General features: G+C 49.8%; 1 protein-coding gene across 4 annotated transcripts in view; it reads left to right on the top strand.

Moving 5' to 3' along the window:
* NEDD4L (NEDD4 like E3 ubiquitin protein ligase) overlaps positions 1-13,448 on the top strand; it is a 150,832-nt gene extending 137,384 nt beyond the window's left edge. For all 4 annotated transcript variants that reach the window (XM_077777563.1, XM_077777562.1, XM_077777564.1 and 1 more), the window contains 7 exons: positions 790-863; positions 3,415-3,475; positions 4,692-4,751; positions 6,127-6,234; positions 7,472-7,568; positions 8,378-8,450; positions 13,026-13,448. In XM_077777563.1, the coding sequence (XP_077633689.1) occupies positions 790-863; positions 3,415-3,475; positions 4,692-4,751; positions 6,127-6,234; positions 7,472-7,568; positions 8,378-8,450; positions 13,026-13,128 (576 nt within the window). In that variant the 3' untranslated portion in view covers positions 13,129-13,448. The remainder of the gene's footprint in view (positions 1-789; positions 864-3,414; positions 3,476-4,691; positions 4,752-6,126; positions 6,235-7,471; positions 7,569-8,377; positions 8,451-13,025) is intronic.
* The last annotated feature ends 7,892 nt before the right edge of the window (positions 13,449-21,340 follow it).

The following is a 21,340-nucleotide window of genomic DNA, read 5'->3' as shown; positions in this document are numbered from 1 at the left end:
CCTTGGGGGTGGTTTTTTTTTTTTTTTTTTTTTTTTTTTTTTTCTGTAAAATTTCTCTAAGAGTAAGCATTAAGTAGATCCCTCCCTCCCTTGGTTTCTGCTAGTTATTGCCTTATACACCATGATACTGAGTTAGGGCCGGCCTGAAGGTCAGAACAAGGCCACACTCGCTTTCAGCTGCTTTGCTCTTACAATCCTGGGCGGCCCTGTGGGAGGGAGCTTGCCCGGGCAGTAGGCCAGGAGGTGTCCAGATGCACAGAAGGCCCAGGGCTTCTCAGAACAGCAGGAAAATCCATCCCTCAACCTTGCTCCTGAAGCTACTTTTATTTTTTTAAGGCCCTGTGCTTTGCCTTTTTGAAAGAAACTCCGTGCATCCTTTTTTATGAATATAAAATCTAATTCTCGGAAACAAAGTGCCTTAGAACTTGAATCTCTGTAGTCTTGATGAGCGTACCCTGTGTCTTCTGTGAAACGTAATTAATTGCTTGAGAAATGAATGATAGCAGATGAAAAAATGTTGCTCTTCTCCATTGTTGGTGATGTAGGAGAACAATTAAAACTCTTAGATAACCACAAAATAATTCACCTTTGATGATAACATCTTTCAATGTGTAACATCTCAACAATGTAAAAGCCTCATTAGATAATCTTTTGTACGCAGAGCCCATTTGCTGGAAAATGTTTCTGAATGAATTTTGCTTATCTTCCTTTTGTAGTAAGACGTTATTACTCACTTATGTGCAAAACAACTTCATGATGGTGATCGTTGTCTTATCTTTCCAATTACAGACCTATCAAGTGGATCTGAAGCCCAATGGGTCCGAAATAATGGTAACAAATGAAAACAAAAGGGAATATATTGAGTACGTATACACATATTTACAGTCTTCTCTTTTTATTACATTGAGCAGCATATTTGGTTGGTGTCCTTTTTTACCAAGACAGCTCATGTGTGTCAGGGGCATGCTTACAACACTGGGAATTCCTCTGTGGCTTGGGCTAATAGGAAGTTGAATTACAGGATGGAAAGTTTGACTTGGATCATGACTTCAGTGAGCTGCCTTGCATAAAGGAGTCACAAAAGGAGAAAAAAAGTACACAGTATTGAGTAATATGGCAAACACGCTTTGGGAGTGTGTGGGTGAGTGGTCTAAACTTGAGATTGGCAGTGATGAACCATGGTGCCAACAGCCAGTGGGGTAAAATTAGGAACAACCAGAAATAAAATATTCCATCTCCCTCGACCTCTTTTCCATCAAAAAATGGAAGAAAAGAGTTAAAATGAGTAGGGAAACTCATATGTGCCAACATAATGAATTCTTTCTGATCGCTCTAATTTTCTTAACCTGATCTCAGCCTCGGTTGGTGGAACAAAATGTTTAGTCCTTTGGAAATCCAGCTGTTAAGTAATCCTCGGGCCTTTATACCAGCCAGAAGGCCTTTGCCTGTCGGGCACATTACATTTTCCTCCTTGGTACGCGTGTGCGCCTCAAGCACACAAGTCTGGGATCTTTCTCACTAGGGTCGGCGCAGCCGTTTGGTTTCCTGGGTCCCAGGTCCTGCTCTGGGCCGGTTGCTGCGGTGGCCTGAGCCCTGTATCTGCGTTTGGCACTCCATCTCATCCAGCCGGTTCCTTCTTCTCTTCTCGGCATCATTGGTCAGAGGACTTGAACTTTGAGAATTGGCCAAGAGTCTGGGCATCTTTTAGTGTCCTCCACTAAGAAAAACCTGTCCTTCCTTAGTAGGAAGAGACAGAGCGTGTTGGGGCCTCTGCCTAGAGGCCTTTGCAGCGCATGTGCACTATTACATAGCAGGCTTCTCCCCTCACAGGTTAAAAGTTTGCTATGCTTATGAGTAAAACAAAACAAAAAAAAAAGTGTAAGGTCCTGCAGTTCTTACCTGTTCATGTTAATTGCCACACTTGTTCTGAACTCGGACAGTCTCAGGCATGATGACACCTTAGCACATGCCTTTGTCTTCATTCGAAGACTTCATCCGAAGACTTTGAATGGATTTTTTAAAAACGCTGCCCCTGGAGGGGCCTGGGGTCAGCAGTCTGAGGGTTGGGACACTGTGATGCATGTTGAACATCGTTCTTTGCAGTTTGAGGTTTCAAATGTGGTGGGAAAAGAAAGGATGATTGCCGTCTCCACCTGCGTCCTGACCCACGGGTCCCGCCGGGTACAAGAAGGCTCTCAGGTGACTCAGGCAGCAGGTGCAGAGGCCTGATGTGTCTGAGCCGTGGCTGTGCAGGGGACGGGACCTCAGCGCCCGTTGCCGTGGTACCACGTGGTAGGGGCGCGCCCTTTCTGGCAAGGCCCTCAAGCCATCCCACGGCAAAATGCTTTCACTGGAATCCAACATGGATTCACGTTGCAGTGAATTCTGCCGCACACTAAACCTTGTCACAGAGAAAATGGTCGCAGTGGATTTCTGTTACTTTTTTTTTTTTTTTAATGTCTTATTTATTTCTAGGAGAGAAAGAGACAGCGTGAGCAGGGGAGGGTCAGAGAGAGAGGGAGTCACAGACTCTGAAACAGGCTCCAGGCTCTGAGCGGGCAGTCAGCACAGAGCCCGACGCGGGGCTCGAACCCACGAACCGCGAGATCATGACCTAAGCGAAAGTCGGACGCTTAACCGGCTAAGCCACCCAGGCGCCCCTGGATTTCTGTTACTTAAGGAGGCCTTACCATTAAGGCTCCAAGTTTTGGTGTTAAAGGATTAGTGTAAATTATACTGCTGATAAGTTATGTGCCGTTGGAATCCAGTACACTGGCTAACAGAACGTACCATATCACAGGGTATGTTGTACTGAGGACTGTTTTTAAAAATATACGTACATGTTGGGGCACCTGGGCAGCTCGGTCAGTTAGGCTTCCGACCTAGGCTCAGGTCATGATCTCGAGGTTTGTGAGTTCAAGCCCCACATCGAGCTCTGTGCTGACAGTGCGGAGCCTGTGTGGGATTCCCTCTCTCCCTCTCTCTCTGCCCCTCCCTCACTTGCACGTGCGCACTCTCACTTTCTCCCCCCTCCCTCCTAAAATAAAAAATGAAAATGTATGTACATGTTTATACATATGTGGGTGTGAGTTCATGTGTGTATACACATACTGTGCGCATGTACGTTCTTACTCCACAACCTTTTTTATCCCTTTTCTCCACGTGGTCACATTTTTACGCAACATTGGTAAACTAAGGCTTGGCTGAGGGGAATAAATTATTTTTTAAATGCTCAGATTTTAGGTTTCCCACATACGCTCGTTCCAGTTACTCTTGAAAGAATGAATTAACTGTGCCAAAGCGCTAGACATCCCCGTTTCCCCTCCTTCCCCTTACCTGCTGAGGAGGTGTGAAGAAACCAGCGTGTGCCCATGCTGATGAGAGTGGTTAAATACTGTCTCATTTCTCCTGCAGCCTAGTCATCCAGTGGAGGTTTGTGAACAGGGTCCAGAAGCAAATGAACGCCTTCTTGGAGGTAAGCTGTGCGCCGTCAGTCCTCGGTTGAGGGAGGATGGCTCTCCTCCGTGGCGTGGCGTGGCGTGGGGGCAATGTTTGCAAACTGAAAGATGGGCGAGGGAGTGGGGATGCACGACAGAAAGGCTGGGCCCACACGGCTCACCCCGTGGGCCACCCTTTCTTTCGACCGGTGTTCTCTTGCTCTGCTGCTGCTGCTTTAATTCCTCACAGACTTCCACACACGTACACGTGAAACACATTTGCTTCGGCTGGGTTTTTATCGGAACACCAGGCCGTCATGTGCCAGCTGTCACCCCGTTAAAGGGTGAAGCAGACACTCCTCAGATCCAAATCCTTCACGTCAGTGGTGCTCCCAGACCCCTTGCGGAGGGTGGGGGGGATTCATATAATAATGGTTCACTTTGACCAAAAACGAAATTCGTTTTTAGTCTCGATAACCGCTTTAGTTACGTAAAGAGAACCGAGGAACGAGCCCCAGGTGCACATTATAAATTTTCCACTGAACCAGTGCAGGGTCCTCCTTAGGTGACGCCCTCCCCGGCATGCCCCAGCGCGGTCACCTCTAGCAGCAAGTAAAGCCCAAGGCCACTCACAAAATTCAGGGACTTACGGCATAAAAGGGTGAGTTAGACATACAAGGGGGCAGCAAGTTTTATACTTTGTTTACGTAAGAACCCCAGGAGGCAGGTTCCTGGCCCTGCTCCGGGTGATCCCGCACCCAGAAACCAGGTGCATGGGGACCCAGCAGCAGGGAGCGGCCACCCCAGCTATCAGCGCTCACCGGGGCTGGAGCCGCGTCTCTGTGCTCCTCTCTCCTGCCCCAGAGCACACCGCCGCTGCCTGTGTTTTCTCTCCGTGCCTTCAGCACCTTATTTTTAAACATGTTCTCTTGCACATCCGTGGCTTGTGCGTTTTAGGGCACACTGACTCATAGCTGTCATAGGCAGCTTTTGGAACTCGCCTGCCTACAGTAACCTGTATTTTCAAAGCATTTCTGAAATGACTCAAATATCTGAACCTTCTAGATTCCCCACTTTTCAAACTTTTTATATCATGACTCTGCTATATGCATGGGAATTACAGTTGCTGGATACTATTGCTGATCCCTAAGTCATCAGCAAAGAATGTGTGTTTTCTGGCTGTTTTGTTTTTTCTGTAAAATTTGTCTCTTTCAAGGAAAAAGGTGTTTAAGGCGATTTCTTCCTTTCTTTCAGGGATTCACAGAACTGCTTCCGATTGATTTGATTAAAATTTTTGACGAGAATGAGCTGGAGGTTTGTATTTTAAACATTCTGTATAAAGTAGGTATTTTTAAAGTGGTCCCCACTGCTTCACAACTGAGATTTTATTTTCTGGTCCACAAGGTTTAGGGAGTAAGCTTAGATGGATTGCACTATAGATGTCCCTTACAGGCTGTCATTCTTTGAATAGGGAACAGTAAAAGCAGTCCCCTGTCGCTTCCTCACCCAGGAGAGGGCAGTTCTGGGACACACAGGATAAGTAGAGGCCGCTGAGCTGAGTTGGGTTCATGGCCAGGTGCACAGGGTGAGGAAGATTGCTGCTGAGAGAGTCAAGGTTGAGATAGCCCGTTGGCTGGGCTCGCTGAGATCCTGGGCCTCCTGCCCACACGGGGGTAGCTGGATGGGGCCTTGGCCAGGACGTGAACATCGGGGGCTGAGGAACCGTGCCTCTGTGAACTTGACGTTGTTTATATTGAGTAAGGGAGAATTTTGGAAGACAACAAGGCAGTCGCAGGAGGCGGTTTGTATGGGATTGTTCCAGTTTCTTTGTGTTGACCGAGACGAGAACTATCAAATTCAGAAGCACCAGCAATTTCTCACCCTTTGTTCTGCCGAGAGCAGCAGGAGGAGGAAAACTGTGTCAGCTCAGAAGCTGTCCCCGTCCGTCCCGGCCACCACAGCCAGGGAGCATTTCTCATAGACTAGCCTCCTGTTCCTTCATCTTGAATAGGAACTTCAAGCAGATGCTGTTGAGTCATAAATTGTAATCCCTTCATCTTACAGGTGGGGAAACTGAGGCAGGGAGCAATTCATGACCTCCCAGGTTTAGCCACCAGGGTTTGGTCACAGTCAGGCCCAGGACCCATTCTCAGGCGTCTGGTTTAGTTCTCCTTCCATTTTCCTCCGGTGCCTCGGCAGGAGCGCTGTGCACACCTGTGCCCCGGTGACTGCCCCGGTCACCGCAGTAGTATAGGTGCGCTTCTGGACAGCGAGCCGGCCGAGAGGGGCTCTGGCGGCCATAAAGCACTGATTCTCCTGTGGGTTAGGAGACGCTTCAGATACCGAGTCACATAACCTCTCAGCAAGGGAACCGGAGTAATGAGCAGCTGTAGACGAAGCCCAAGAAAATCTGAACACCCAGCTCAGACTAGTGGGGTGGGCAGGAGACAGACGCCAGGTGGCATTTGCACCGAGAGCCGCTGTGGCCTGAACTCACCTTAGAACTGGGTCCCCGTTACCTGCGCGGCCTCTTCCCTGAGGTGGAGGAGAATGACGTCCCCGTCCTCTGTTCTTAAGAGCTGCTGCCGGCGCCCCGACACAGTGCTGGCGTTGAGGAAAGGCCGTTCCTCCGTGGGTGGTTCCTTGGGCCTTCGCACGTGCCGCATTCACGTCTCGCTTTCCCTCCTAGTTGCTGATGTGCGGCCTTGGCGACGTGGACGTGAATGACTGGAGACAACATTCTATCTATAAGAATGGCTACTGCCCAAACCACCCTGTCATTCAGTGGTTCTGGAAGGTGAGGCCATGGCTGCTGGGGCCGTCCCTGTCCCCGGCCAGGCTTGGGCCTCAGGGCCCTGTGCTGCCTTCCCATGGTCCCGCTTCTGTGACCCAGCACCCTGTTGCTACTGGGGCCCCTGGGGGAGCAAGCAGCCCTGCCTGCTGCTCTCCCATCACTCTAGGGGACAGCCGCCCCGTACGCGGTCCGTCCTTGTCAAGGCACCTTGTCCTTCCTTGACCACCTCACTGAAGCGGCTTTATTTGAGGAACCCACTGAGTACAGTGAAGTAGGTAATTGGGTTCAAGGGTCCGAACTGGGCCACCAAAGTAGAAGAATGGGAAGCGTCTCGAGCCAAAACTTGCTTTGGGATGGACTGTTCCAAGATGCCACTTGGCTCAAAAATCATTCCCCACCCCCCTTTTTTTTTTTGTTAATTCCAACAAATATTTTGATCTTTATATCCTTTAGTCAAGGATGCAAGTGAAATTTGATTTACTGTTTTAGGGCCAACAATTGCTTTCTTTTTCGCTGAGAAGAGAAGCGAAATAGGAGTGAGTTAAGTAAGACCAAGGGAGAGACCATAAACTGCCTTCTAAAGAATAATTCCGGGGGGGAGGGCTGGGGGGGGCTTGATTATTTACTTCCAGAAATAAGAAATCCCAAATCTTTTTTTAATTTCATGATCCCTGGGATCATGACCTGAGCCGAAACCAGACTCATGACCCGAGTCGGACGCTCAACCAGCTGAAGAGAGAAGATTTTAAAAGCGGAGTCTTCAAAGCCTAGTCCACCTGTCTATGTATGCGATTCTTGTCATAATTCAGATGCCTAGCATACACGGGTTAATTTAGAGGCCGATCCTGGCCTCTGCTTTCCTCTCTTTTTATAAAATGTTACCTTTAGAGGATTTGTCTACAGTCTGAGACCTCCCCTCCTAACTGGGCTTCCCGGTGGTTGGCGCTTCTAGAACCCTGGAGGAAGGCGGGGGGGTTATAATTGGCCTGGGGGCACGGGCACACCTCGCCCACAGACGCGTGGGCCATCAAAGAGTTTGCTCTTTCATTTCTTTTGACCTGTCGGCAGAAGAAAGAGACGTCTCGATCTCTCGTTCTCTGAGATCACACGGGCGGTAACTCTGGGGCCCATGAAAAACACACTGTTTTCAGTCACCAGCCTCAGTCTTCCGCCATGGTGTCGATGATGACATGTGGCCTGTGTCCCGCAGGGTTTAACGACCCTCTGCCTCCGTTCGCAGGCCGTGCTGCTCATGGACGCGGAGAAGCGGATCCGGCTGCTGCAGTTCGTCACCGGCACATCCCGAGTCCCCATGAACGGGTTCGCCGAACTGTACGGTGAGCGGGGTCCCGATGGCTCCAGTTCTCCTCCTGTGACTTTCCAGCCGGGCTCCGCCGCGGCCCGTGCAGCTCTGCCTCCCAGACCGTGTCACCTGTAGGTTCCCACAAAGGACTCGTGTGGGGAGGTGACTTTGTGCTGCCTCCAGGAATGTTTGTGGTGTTGCCTTAGGCAGAGGGAGGGCTTTGGGTTTAGTACACAGAAAAATTGGTCTTTTTTTTTTTTAAACCTTATTTATTTTGAAAGAGAGACAGAGCTTGTGAGCAGCGGAGGAGAGAGAGAGAAATCCTAAGCTCCATGCTGTCAGCTCAGGGCTCGATCCCATGACTGAGATCATGACCTGAGCCAGAGATCAAGTGTCAGATGCTCAACCGACTGAGCCACCCAGGCGCCCGGCCCCGTCTTTTCTTTCTCTTGTTTCCTGCTTTGGTGTCCCTTGAAGGGCTCCTTACCTCGAGGAGACAGAACCCCTCAGAGCTTACTATATACAGTTGTTAGGAGCTCACTCTTTCTGCTTTAAAGTCCGGAGTTCACCCCCCACCCCCACCATAGCTTTCTGTGTAAGCTTGCAGGGCTCGGCTGGAAGGCCGCACTTGCGCTTGCTGTTAAACTTGGTGCTCCTCCATTCTGAACGCGGTGCGGGGTCTGTGCTTCGAGGCTGTCTAGGCCCCTGCATCCCCCACAGCACGTCATCGCGCTGCCTGGAGGCTGTCACCACGCGCCGCCCACCTCCTTCCCTTCCGCCCCACCTTAGCTTAGCTCTCCCACCTTGAGCACGCTCAGCACTGATTTCTCTTTTTTGGTCTAGGTTCCAATGGTCCTCAGCTGTTTACAATAGAGCAATGGGGGAGTCCTGACAAACTGCCCAGAGCTCACACGTGGTGAGTGACAGAAACCCGCGTCCGCAAATCGTGTTTGAAATACTCAGCTGGTGCCGATGCGGGGCTGGAGGTTAGAGTACTGTGCTGCCTGCCCGTGGAGAGCGGACCAAGTGTAAATTTTAGAATAATGGCTGGTAAAACTGAAACCGTGGTCTGAAAGGAGCTGGTGTATTTGGCTCATAAAGGATTAACTGCTCCGCATACTGGGGGGTTCCTCCTCCAAATCCACCCCCCATGTCGGGGGTTCCTTCTTTAAAGTTCACCCCCCCCATGCTGGGGGGACAGGTTCCCCCTCCATTCCCCACCAACCCCATGCTGGGAAGGGGAGTCCTCCTTTCAACCCCACCCTCCCATGCTGCGGTTGGGAGGGGTGTCTGCCTCCAAGCCCCACCCCCCCATGCTGGGGATGTCTGCCCCCAGACCCCACCCTTCCCTCGGTTTTCCGCCGTGTATCCACCGTACACGGATATGGCTGTTCTCACACCTCACTGACAGACTGGGTTTTTGTTCCAACCTTAGCATTGGTTTTTATCCCCAGAACTTGGGATGAAATTCCCTGGAGAACCATTGTTCTAGAAGACCTGTCATGCCATCTGTAACCCGGAGCTCCTAAAGCTCTGGAACTGAGCGACCACAGGACTGTGGCTGGTGGAGCCTGAGAGGGCGACAGAGGCCTGCTTCCTCGGGGAGGGGGTGGGGGCAGGAGCAGGGCAGCCCTGCCTCCAGGATGCGGGCCGGGAGGAGGGGACCCCAGTGTCCCCGAAGAGTCCCCTAAACCCTCAGCACCGAAATGAGACTTCACAGCTCTCAGGGAGCGCTTGCAAATCCCGGCCTTGGCCTCCCCACAGACTTGCTCTTAGGAAGCGGGTGGAAGTGGACCCTCCGGAAGTGGTGGGCTGCACAGCCCCGCTCTCCTCACCGGTGGGGGGGCCTCCCGGAGCCAGGGCGCTGCACGGTGCCGCGAACGCTCATGGTGGGGAAACGGGCCCCTGCCCTCCAGTGCCAGCGAGGCAGCAATTCTGAAAGTGCGTTTGCAGAAAACTGGCCGTGGGGGGTTGGCGGACTCCCTCGCCTTCCCGGAGAGAGCGCGTTCCCCGTTTATACCATTCGTGTGACTGAGTGCAATGAACGTGGCCCTTACCCACCTGACCCTTGAAAGCCAGCCGACTGCCCCTAAAGCTGGAGGCTGTCCCACGCGGCGGTCGCCCTGCCTCCCCGCCTGTATTCCCGAGGGAGAAGGGGTTGGCAGTGTGGAGCTTTTACTCCAAACAGGGTCCCACTCAGCGGTAGTTTTCTGGGTTATGCTAGCCTGCGTTTGGAAGGTAGGCAGCTCTGAGCGGAGCCCCAGCACCCCTGGGAGTGATGCCGGACTCCCAGACGCCTGGGCTAGTAGTGCTAGGCAGGCTTGCTCGCCTGCTGGCCACAGCCGCCTAGCGGGCGCGGGCGCTGTTGACTCTCTGCGGCGGCCCCCTGGGAGGCTGGCACGCCCGTCCCCGCAGAGGACGCCTGCGCCAGGATCGCACGGCTCCCAGACCCCCAGAGGCAGGCTGGGGGCTCAGCTGTGCCGGGAGCAGAGCCTGCGCGCCAGCCACGGTGCCAGGTCTGCCGCCTCCTGATAACGGCTCACCTTCTTGGGAGACTCTTTGAAGAGAACCGAATAATCGAGTGTCCAGCCCATGTCCCTCTGTGCCCCCGTGGACAGATGTCTTTACTGTAGAACTTTGCTTCCGTTTCCGAGTCCACGTGCTTGGGTCACGCCCGAAACATGGTGCTGCCCAGATAAGAGCTCTGAATTGAGTGGTTCCCGGTATCGGCCGCGCATTGGAACCTCTTAGAAAGTTTTCCCAAAAATCTGATGCTTGCGTCCTGCCCCCAGAGGTTTGGACTTACTTAGTTTGGGGGGAACCCTCTAGGAGTTCTGGCAGACCGAGTGTAAAACCCCCGCCCTTCCCTAGGAAGGACGGAGGTCTGCCCACGGGAGGAAAGCAGCCCGGTGGGCTCTTAGCGGAGCCCCTTTGCTTCTCTGCGGGTCCCTGAAATCAAGCGACCAGGCATCTTCCTGCTGACGCTCAGACTCCCGCCCGGTGAAGAAGAGGGTTGACAGGGCTGGGCCTATTTCCAGTGGGGGGGGGGGGATGCTTTGCACCCAGCCCAGCCCCCAGACGGCTCTGTACTGCACGGACAGGGCTTTGCCGGCTGCTTACAGCAACATCACCTGCGTCACCTTGGCTGTAGACAGGTCTGATCCCTTCCAGGTTGTGTAGAAATTTAAAATTGCCCATTAAGCTTCAGAATAAAGACCTGATTTACCAGGAGAGCTCATAAACCTCTCAGATGTAATTCCTGAGCATCTGACATTTTTAAAGGGCTTCATTTCACTGTCCTATCAAAGGTCACTGCTTGGATATTTATACCTTGCAAAGAATCACAGACCCACCTGCTCTTTGGAGTAGACTAAAAATGACCTCAGTCAGCCCACCCAGCTTCCACATGAGCGAATGAGGCCGGCCGGGAATACGGAGGCCACTCAGCTGGCTAGTGGCAGGTCAGGGCCAGACTCCGGGCCCAGCAGACACTTATCAGGCACTTACTGTGTTCCCGGCATTGTCCTGAGCACGTTATATGCATTCACCCATATGACCGTCACGATAATTGTCCGCAGCGATCACACACAGCAAGATGGTCACACAGCCTCGAGAATGTATCACAAGGCCCCGCGGGGATCGCAGGCCCTGGACTGTGTAAGGCCAGCTTCTGTGACAGACTAGGGTTTTTTTTTTATTTATCTTTTTAATATTTATTTCTTTTTGAGAGAGAGACAGAGCATGGGTGGGGGAGGGGCAGAGAGAGGGAGACACAGAATCCAAAGCAGACTCCAGGCTCTGAGCTGTCAGCACAGAGCCTGACACAGGGCTTAAACCCCCGAACCGTGAGATCACGACCTGCGTTGGAGTCAGACACTTAACTGACTGAGCTACCCACCCAGGTGCCCCTGGGACAGGCCGTTTCTAAGTGCCGTCAGCCAAAGGAGCTCTGTCATGACAGCTGCTGAGGTAACATTTGAGACGGTTATCAAACTGGAAACCCTTTTGGATTCCGTCTTCAGGATTCCTGGGTTTCTGAGAAATTCCAGTTTGAGAAGCCTCATGTTCTCCTCTGCTGTAACTTCTAGTGTTTATTTAGCGACTTAAAAATCTGAAAGGGCCCCCCGGGGATGTGTGTCCAATTCTAACGGCTGCCGAGAGCTGTCAGTTTTAAAACGTCAGGACATGTGCTGTTCACATCTGGAATCATGGGTCTGCGCAGGGAGGGAGTTTTAAATGCTGAGGCGCCACAAGCACTGGTCAGAGCCTGATGTCGGAGCCAGCCTGGGGCACGGTCCTGGGTTTCCTGCTTACTGTGTGACCTTGGGCAAGTTACTTAACCTCTCTGTGCCTCCACTTCTCTTTTCTAAACTAGGGGTGATTGCTAGCATTCACCGAGGTGATAGGCCAAGAGTGCTTAACAGTGGTGACTGGTCTGCTCCACAAACATTCGCTCTTATTCAACACCATCGTTAGCCATGGCAGTACGGCCGTTTTCACGGCCGGTACACGTCAGCACTGCACCCCCATGGGTATCGATTCTAACTCCTTGTGCCCCATGCAGGCATCATGCGGTGAATGGTGAGTGAGAGAGAACAGTGGTCACTATCTTTGGACACCTGCCTGGTGCCTGGAACACCTTACACGTGTTCTGCTTTGACCTTCCTGGCATCCTGAGAGCAATGTCCCCATTTCGCAGAAAAGCAGACGAATGGACTCAGAGAAGGTAACCGGCCCAAGGTCACGCGGCCGGCACGTGGCAGAGCGGGCGTCTGAACCTGCCCTCACAGACCAGTGTGCTTCACCGCTCGCGGAGGCCACTGTTTGAAGGCGTCTCTGTCACCAGGCTGATTTTAACACCCCAGCCGAACACACCTCCAGATAGTTAGAGGCTTTTGGAAACGCCGCTTTCCACTCCAAATCTCCATTGCTTGCTTGACTTTGAGCAGGCAGCTTAGCATTGGAATTCAGGAGACACCGAGAGTCCGCTTTCCTGGGAGCGAGAGCTCGGACCCCTTGACTTTGCCTCTCTACACTCTGGGACCTGAATCTGGAGAAACCGTTACTCGCCTCAGAGACCTGTAATGAAAACAGCCTGAGTTACTGTCAGGAAAAGCACTCAGCTTGGGGGCTAGTGTAGAATAAGCCAGAGCATACGAAACAGACTCAGCCTTGGTGCCTCCCTAACATGTAAGTTCTTTATGTTCGAGGGTTTGGAACTCGGCAAGGATGTCGGTGACCTCAGAAAATTCCTTTTTCTCCTTCGTAGGTTCNCGTGACCTGAGCCAAAGTCGGACGCTTAACCGACTGATCCCCCCCGCCCAGCTGCCCTCATGGCTGGTGTTTATGGCAGAGACTCAGAATCGTTGGGACGACCTCTGCACCCTCTTGCTCAAATTCCAGATGCCTCCATAGGCAAACCTAGGACAGGCCGCCGTGACTGCAGGATGGGAAGGATGCCTCTTTACCTTTCTTTCTGTTACTTTTGCAGCTTTAATCGCCTCGACTTACCTCCGTATGAAACCTTCGAAGATTTACGAGAGAAGCTTCTCATGGCCGTGGAAAACGCTCAAGGATTTGAGGGGGTGGATTAAGCGCCCCCCCCTCCTCGGGGTGGTTGTTCATCGAGCGAGTCCCGCTTGCACTTGTGCGTTTGCCCAACACCTGACTTTGCAGAGGCCGAGGCGGAGGAGCGGCCGCAGCCGCAGCCAGCGGCCTGGCTCCCCGAGCGGGGCCTCCGCCCGTGACTCGCCCAGGCTCGGGCTTGGGCGGTCCCAGGTCGCGTTCCTGCATTTTCCACCACGAATTATCAACTGGTTGATGTGTACACTAATAACATTTCAGGAGGACTCATTCTATTTATGTTGTGCCTCTGTAGGCAAAGCCCTTAATAAATATTTTACATACTTTATAATGACAATGAATGGGATTAATCACTCTACAGGTATAGTATTACAACTCATGTTTACTTTTTAAAATGATTTAGACCGATTTTCAGATTTTATTTCGTTACAATTAAAGGCGTCTCGTGTACTTGGAAAAGTGAGCATATTTTTTTTTGTATTTGAATTTCATACCAGGTTTAATGTCCGTGACATTTTTATTTTTGAAGTACTTGGACACCACCCCCTGCTCCCTACTTTATTAGAACTGAAAGACTGATTTTTGTGCCCCAGTACCTACAGACAAGTACTTTGAGAGAACTTAAACTGTACCATTAGACATCGTGATACTTTTCTCCATACTCCGAGAGAATGAAAACAAACTGAAGCGTACATTTGTGTGTCTGTGTGTGTGTGTGTGTGTGCAAATTTAGCATAATAGCTCCAGGCTGGGAGAATCGTACCTGAGTGTGACACATTTGCTGTTGACTTGAAGGAATCACACCGTTATTCCTTGGAAGTAATTCTGTGCGCTAGAACACATTTGAGGCAGGGTTGGACTCTCCTTTCTCAGAAGAGAAATTATCTAACCCTCTGTGACACTGTACAGCAATTCTTTCATTTCCTTTTCCTCTTTGCTGTGTGTCGTAGACACACTTGGACAGCCCTCGGCACCTGCTTGATCTGAAACTGTGGAAACCAGATCTGTGTCGTGTCCCGTGTGTGTGCGTTTGCTAACGATAGCTACGTAACTAATGTTGTCGCTGCACCCGTTCTAAAGGCACTTTATGTTCTAAATGGAGGTCAGACCTGGTTTTGTCGATGTTTTGGGGTTGTTGTTGAATCCTAGACCTTAAATGTGATGATTAGTTCTCCCTGCACACATCTCTCTGGTGCAGTATCTCTCGGTTGTGAATCTGGCTGCTGGTGTGTCAAACCCGGATGTGAAACTGAGCCTGCAGATCTGTCCCCTACCAGTTGTTTTGTGATTTCTACTCAACTGCCAAGATTAATTTAACGCACGCTTCGTCTAACCGGGTTTTGTCACCCAGGACACGTTGCATTCTCCGATGCCGTGTACTTCCTGAGTGCTGTCTGTTCTGTGCTGGATTAAATGTGAGCAGGAACTGTTGAGTTGACCCCCCGCGGTGGCACTGAGAAGCTGCCGGTGCCCGCGATGGAGGGTCCCACGCTGTAGGGACCCTTCGGCGCTCGTGAGCGTTGGTTGTGGGATCCCGAGTTGTTCTAAGACAAAGCCTGAGGCAGCGTGGCAGGGTTGGCAGCCCTGCTGTCCCTTTAACCTGGGTTGTCCTAAACCCTGTCGTGAGCAGGGACCCCCCGACATGTGATCTCTTGCCACTCAGTAGATAAGACAGTGGATTGTGGTTTCGGGGCCTCCCCCTTTGTTATATAAGAAGGACCTTTTGGTGTAAGAAATTCATTGTTCGCCAGCTCTGGGTGGCTCGTGAGGAACCAGGAACGTTTGTGGTTCTAAGTGAGCTGTCTAAAGAGACACGGGGGTCGGAGGGGTCTGAGGGAAGGAGGATTTGTGCAGAGCTGAGAACTGGCCCTCCCCTTTCCTATTGATTTAAAACTATCCAACAGTGGCCAGAGAACTTAGATGTTGACTTGTTAGAAAAAACAACATTGCTTATTATTTTTATCTACTTTCGGGATTTTTCCCCCCTTCAGTCAATATAACCATTGTCTCCTGGCAAAAAAAAAAAACCCCGGTGTGTAAAGCCTCACGGCCCAGAGGCCTGCCTTTCTAGGGCTCCCGCCAAAGCCAGTGCTTGCATAGATTCTGAGAGCGATCATGTCATTATGGGGGAAAGCCTGCGATTCTAGGTAAAGACCTGGGGTGCTGTCATTTTGTGAACTGTATACTCAAAAAAATCAGAATACTTAGTAAATGCAAATTAGGCAAAGCGTTAAAAATGTGAACGAAAACCCCATCTCAAGACCCTTCCTGTGCCAGGAGCAGATAAGAGTGAACGCCTGTGACTACTGGAGAGGCAGTCATGGTGCATGACGGGTCCGTTCCTCCTCCCCTAACTGTTGGATGTCAGTGACGGCTGAATAGTGCTGCGTCTGGGGTTTGTTTTTGCTTCGTTCTTGGGTTTAATCCACACCTAAGGTTCCCTCATCCCAGCAATTCTTGATGTTTCACTCGGTCTAAAACAGTCCTAGATCCGGTTTCCTCCACGTCCTGCGGGCCACTCTCTGCTGCCTCCAGGGCAGAGTCGCAGCTGGTGGTTAGGAAAACGCACCGGGGACCCCGCAGCCCTGGCCGGGAGGACAGGCCGCCTCTTCTCATTACCCTTAGCCCTGGCGCGTCTTCCAAGTCCACGGTTTCCATTTCCCCCTGTTCTCTTAAAAATTACCCGAATCTGGCTTTTTTTTTTTAAGTACCCTGAAGAAGGTGCCCTTATTATGGGTCATTTTGCCACAAGGTTAAGAAGCTAATTTCGGGGGCAACCACGTGATGGACAAGAGTTCTCACAACTACAGGATTTCGATCCCGGCCCTCGCTGGCCTCCAGGCGAATTGGGGAAGTCTGGATTAGCTCCCATCGTGCGCTGCCTCTCCACTGGCTGCCTCTGGAATAGGAGCCAACGAGGCAGTTGTCTGTTCCAAAGTTGTACTCCGCCTTGACACATTTTCCATTAACTTCCTTTTCTATAGCCAGCCCTGAACGAGATCACCAGAATGTAAGACGCTTCTTTAATTTCTCTTTACAAGGCCCTTTGGTGGAACAGGAGCTATTCCTGATGCTATAAAGCGCCTGACGCAGATTGTTCCTCCCACATAAGGATGCAGTGACGGAGCCAGAGAAATGATTTGCAAAATATTTGAACCTCTTTCTACATCTCACATTGTTAAATAGACAACATGTACCCCAGCTGTTTGAGCTTGCCAGATCCAGACTGGCTCCCTTGAAAGGCAAGTTCATGTGCAGCCAATTACTGATTGCTCCAACAGTTACTAACTGTTCAACACCAGACTCCACCACTGTCCTAAGTCTTGGGTCTCACCTCTGAACTTTCAGAATCTGTGGAGAGCATGGGTTCATCAAGCCACGGTGCTAGGCACCCTCTTTCTTTTCTCCTGACTCCACAACCCATGCCCTGATGGGGGAGAGGAGGGCACCACTGTCCGGTATCATTTCCTGCCTCGTCAGTAGGGGGAGCTGCTGCGCCAAGTAACTGCCTGGCCTGCTCCCTTCTCGGCCCCCGGGAGATCGGGCACTACCTCTGTCTCATTCAGGCTTTGGGGTACATCCTGATAAAGTCATGTCAAAACTGCCAATTTCAGGTCAGAGATGCATTTTTAAAACCCCACTTTGTACTTTAGATTTTACAACTGGGAAGAAAATGTGATATACTTCGGACCACTTTTTTTTTTTTAATTTANTTGATTTCAGAGTGTCAGAAACAATGCCGTAGCATTAGGACGTGAGCTTGTGTAATGTTCTCTCTCGGAAGAGGATAGCTCTGTTTGTATGAAATTTTCCAAGAAAGCTTCTCATTAGACATTGATCCTTTGTGAAAGGTGTTAAGCTCAAAGCAATGCACGTTTAAGATGCAGGTCTTGTTGTTCGTTGGTTTTATGTTTCTAAGTATCGATGGGAATCTAACAACACTGGCTACAGACCTCTGTGTACTGCATCTCAGCCTTGGGTCAGCACTGAAAGCCTTTCTGATGACCATAACCTTGTGTCTCCAGCCATCTGTGTTCCTGTAGAAGCCAGTTTGCCCTCTTACTCAGACTAATTTCACCTAGATCGTCACGGTTTCCTTCATGTTAACTTTGTGTGACTTCGTTTTTCCTTTACTACTACTTATGTGATATGTATTTACATATATACATACATATGCTGTCCAAATATATATGTATATATTTGTATAGCATTTTTGCACCTCTTGAGTAATCTGGTTTCGAAAGGGAGTGAGAGCTTAGTCCTTCGACAGTTTTCTCCAAGCTGTGTCCTGAGATTTCTGACCCTCGGAGCCTGAGAGAACACCAGGAAAAATGATGCTAATAGGCTGTCATTCCTTAATTCAGGATTTATTACCAAACGAAACATGAAAAAAACAGTGACTTTTAAGGTGAAAAGTTTCAAGCATTCCAAATGAATTCTCCATGTTTCATAACTTTTTATTATAAACCCCACCTTCTAATACAAAGCCAAGTACTATTTGATACAGTGATTAAAAACCAAACTACTTCGAAATTTTTTAAAGACAACTTCTGGATAACGCTCCTTTTCACAATCAGAATAGCTTTAAACTATGGTTGAATTTGATACACACAGGAGAAGTTTTGTTTAAGAACAAATCCTTTTTTGCTTTTCATTTTTCTTAAGAGATCTGAAGAGAAAGTGTAGATTGTTTTCCTGACAGCAAAAGAGTATTGTGACAAAATGAAGTCGTTGTAAAGAAGTGATACAACTTGTCAAATATTTAATAAAGAATTATGGAAGCTGGAACGTTTTTCTACACCGAGTATTATGGGTTGTCTGATTTGATTTGAAGCTTCTCGGTAAATGCATGGTCTTCATGGATTCAGGGGTTTAAATGCCTGCAGATTTATAGGATATTCATTCCCTTAATGTCCCTCAAAGCCCCACACCTTTAAAAAAATCATTAAAGTCTGCCCAAAACACAAGGCTTCCATTCCCTGGAATGCACATCTGTTCTTAGCCATCTGTCGTCTTGTTATTAAACTTGAGAATTGGTGACTTTATAGAACACTTCCATAATTCATAGGAGTCCATGTCTAGAAAGGTATATTTTACCTCCGGGTTTTAAACCAACCAACTCTCAATTTAATGTGAGTTAATAAGACTCAGTAATGAGGCCCAAAGAGGTTCTCAGAAGAAAGATGCTATCAAATTCTAGATCTCACGTCAATTCCCAGTTAAAAGCGGTAGCCTCCTCAAAAATGTTTCCTTTTTAGTACAAAAGCCTTTTGACAGCCCTAGTCTGTCCCTTCGGGAGCTGCCAGGAGGTAGCATCCAAGCGGGACATAATTTAGTCCTTTTCCAGTTAGCAGCAGATGGCCCCTTGCTGGGAAAGCCTGCTGCCTCCAGCCGGATGTGCACAGGCAAGGGAGGGAGATGCTGGTGGGCGGAGGGGCTCCACACTTGTGTATGTTCTTTCTTCGAGAGAAAAAAAAAAAGTGGAATAAATAGAAGTTGTTACATATCAGTTACACAGTTGCTCAGTTAATAAGCTCTTGGCCTGCTCTGCAGCCCAGGAGTGATCTCAGCGCCTGTGTCCCGGTAAAGCCCCCATAAGAGCAGCAGTGCCCAGCACGGGCATCCGAGAGTTCGCACTCAGTCCCAAGGTTTGCCCTTAAGGGACCACGCATGACCACATGGTCCCCGGATGTAAGCACGCAAAAGCCACTTACAGATCCCTCACTGGGACAGGACATGTCTCAAAGTGGTAGATTCCCACAGAATGAGCTGGCGGACTCTCAGCAGGTGTTTCTGGACTGGACTTGGACAGGAAAACAGATTGAGGGGGAGTTTACTGAAGACCCAGTACAGGCTCCTACCTTAGCAGATTGCAGGACTCTGTCATGACCTCAGGGGTGCCCGCTGGTGGGGGCTTGGTGAGAAGGAAGCTTCCTTTTTGGGGACCGTCTCAGGCTAGACTAGGAAAAGGGTGAACTCCCCCAGCCCGACCCCTGCCCAGCCCCTCCGCAGAGCCCCACAGATGTGTCCACCTAGTGACCGCTTCTTGAAGTTTGAGCTGCCTGTTCAAACCCCACCCCATTCACGGCCAGGTGCCCAGCAACCTAGCCATTTCCTGCATGCCGTTTTCACGCGTGGACGAGGCTCCCCCCCATCACCGGTTCTGCCGCCATGACACTTTGCCCCTGTTGGAGTGGGGTACAGAATGGCAGGGAGAGGGGTTTGGGCCAGAGTGGTGGGAAGGGAGGGTACCGGTTTTCTCCCAAAGCTTTTCTGCTCTGCTTCCCCTCCCCCCAGTGCTTGAGGAAAGCCCGTCTCCTCCCTAAGGGAACAGCTGACTTGCGGACAAGTTAGCTTGAATTAACATCAAGGCACTTGAGTTTGTAGAGGAAGGTCCCTGCCTGCCTCAGGAGTATGTCAATGGGTTGTAAATTATAAGGCAGCCTAAAGTTTTCTTTCGCCTTTGTTTCCCACATCAAAGAGATGACTAAGCACTGAAATGAGCGATATGGGAGAGGCACATCCCCTCTGATTAAAGGGATGTTATACTTTGGGGCAATTTCTAAGTGTTCTCCTGCCGTGGACCTTGTACACAGAGTTGCCAGAATTAAGATATTAACCATTTTCAATCCTGCTTGGCCTTGTCCAGACTGAGTAACAGTACAAGCTAAAGGTAGAAGCTATGAGTCATCTACATTTAGCTCTTGATTAGAGAAGCTTTGAGAGTGAACAGAAATCGGGGTGCCTGGATGTCTCAGTCGTTTTGAGTGTCCGACTCTTGATACAGTTCAGGTCATGAGCTCATGGTTCATGGGATCGAGCCCCACATCGGACTCCTCTTCGTTGAACATGGAGCCTGCTGGGATTCTCTCTCTCCCTCTCTGCCCCTTCCCTCCTCATGCTTTTTCTATCTCAAAATAAGTGAACTTTTTAAAAAAATGGACAAAAATCTGCCTCTTGACAGAGCCTGATAATGCCATTTTCCTTAGTACTAATGACTGTCAGCCTTGAATCCCAAAGCACAACTCCCCCCCTCGCCAACATTTTGTTATGAAAACATTCAGAAAAGTTGAAAGAATTGTCTGGTGAACACCGGTACCCTCCACCCCATAGTTCGGCCACTGCATTTTGCTCTGCTTACCATATCCTATTCCTCTTTACCCCTTAATCCACCGTGATCATCGGAGCACTGCAAAGTAAATTGCAGGCAGCAGTCTCCCCGCCCCCAGTCCTTCAACCTGTCTATCATTAACTAGATTTTATCATTTAATTTTTTTTTCCTTTTGAGGAATTTGGAGATGTAATTGCTCTTACTAAATGACTCATGAATCAGGCAGCGTCCAATCTAACAAAAAAAAAACAAAAAACAAAAAAAAAGCTCCAAGGAGCAGTACAAAATGGAAGGTTTTTAAAGGCTAAAGGGGGAGTGGGGAAGGACATTACTAGCAAAGAATGCATCGTGTCAGGCGAGTCACCCTCCTAAGGGGACAAGAAAGGGTCACTTGGTGAATTACCTCCTAGTGCTGACCAGGAAGTTCCATGTTAGGAGGTTAAAGGTCGTGTTCCTGGGAGTTGGGGGATGGGGAATGAGACTGCGGTTAAATCAGGTATTAAGTCTTGGCACAAGTGACTCCATTTTGAATATGCTGTCTCCTTTTTAACAGAGATAAAATTCCCATACAATGAAGTTAATCTTCCATGTACATTCACGGAGTTTTAACAAAGGCGTGTACCCATGTAACCTGAATTCTCATTCCCCCAGAAAGTTCTTTCATGTCTCCCCCTGGTCAGTGTCCACTCCTGTGCCCTCCCCCCATCCCCCAGTAACTGCTGCTCTGAATTTTTTCCACCATAGGTTAGTTTCGCCTGTTCTTCAATCTCATAGAAATGGAACCATGTGATTTATTACGATGACTTTTTAAATTCTAGCTGGCATCTACGCTGCCCTAGAACCATAAAACCCATTAAGCCAATGGGTGGGAAGCCATAGGTCATCACAAATGAAAAGTACAATAGTTCAATATCCAAATAGTGTCCCCCCATTTCATATATAACATGAAAATATCCACTTTTCAAATAGACACAGTCACCTTGTAGGATGTTCGAGCTGGTCATTTACATGCAACTATCATCTTGAACTTACAGGCTGAGGTCCAGGCACGTTTGGCTGCAGTCGGTCGTCAGTGCCTCCAGATGGACAGGGTGGTCTGGACTGCTTCCNGG

This window comes from Crocuta crocuta, unplaced genomic scaffold (assembly GCF_008692635.1).
Source record: "Crocuta crocuta isolate KB4526 unplaced genomic scaffold, BGI_CrCroc_1.0 scaffold36, whole genome shotgun sequence".
Lineage (NCBI taxonomy): Eukaryota > Metazoa > Chordata > Mammalia > Carnivora > Hyaenidae > Crocuta > Crocuta crocuta.
The sequence above is the reverse complement of the archived record's forward strand: the minus strand, read 5'-3'. Positions and strand labels throughout refer to the sequence as shown.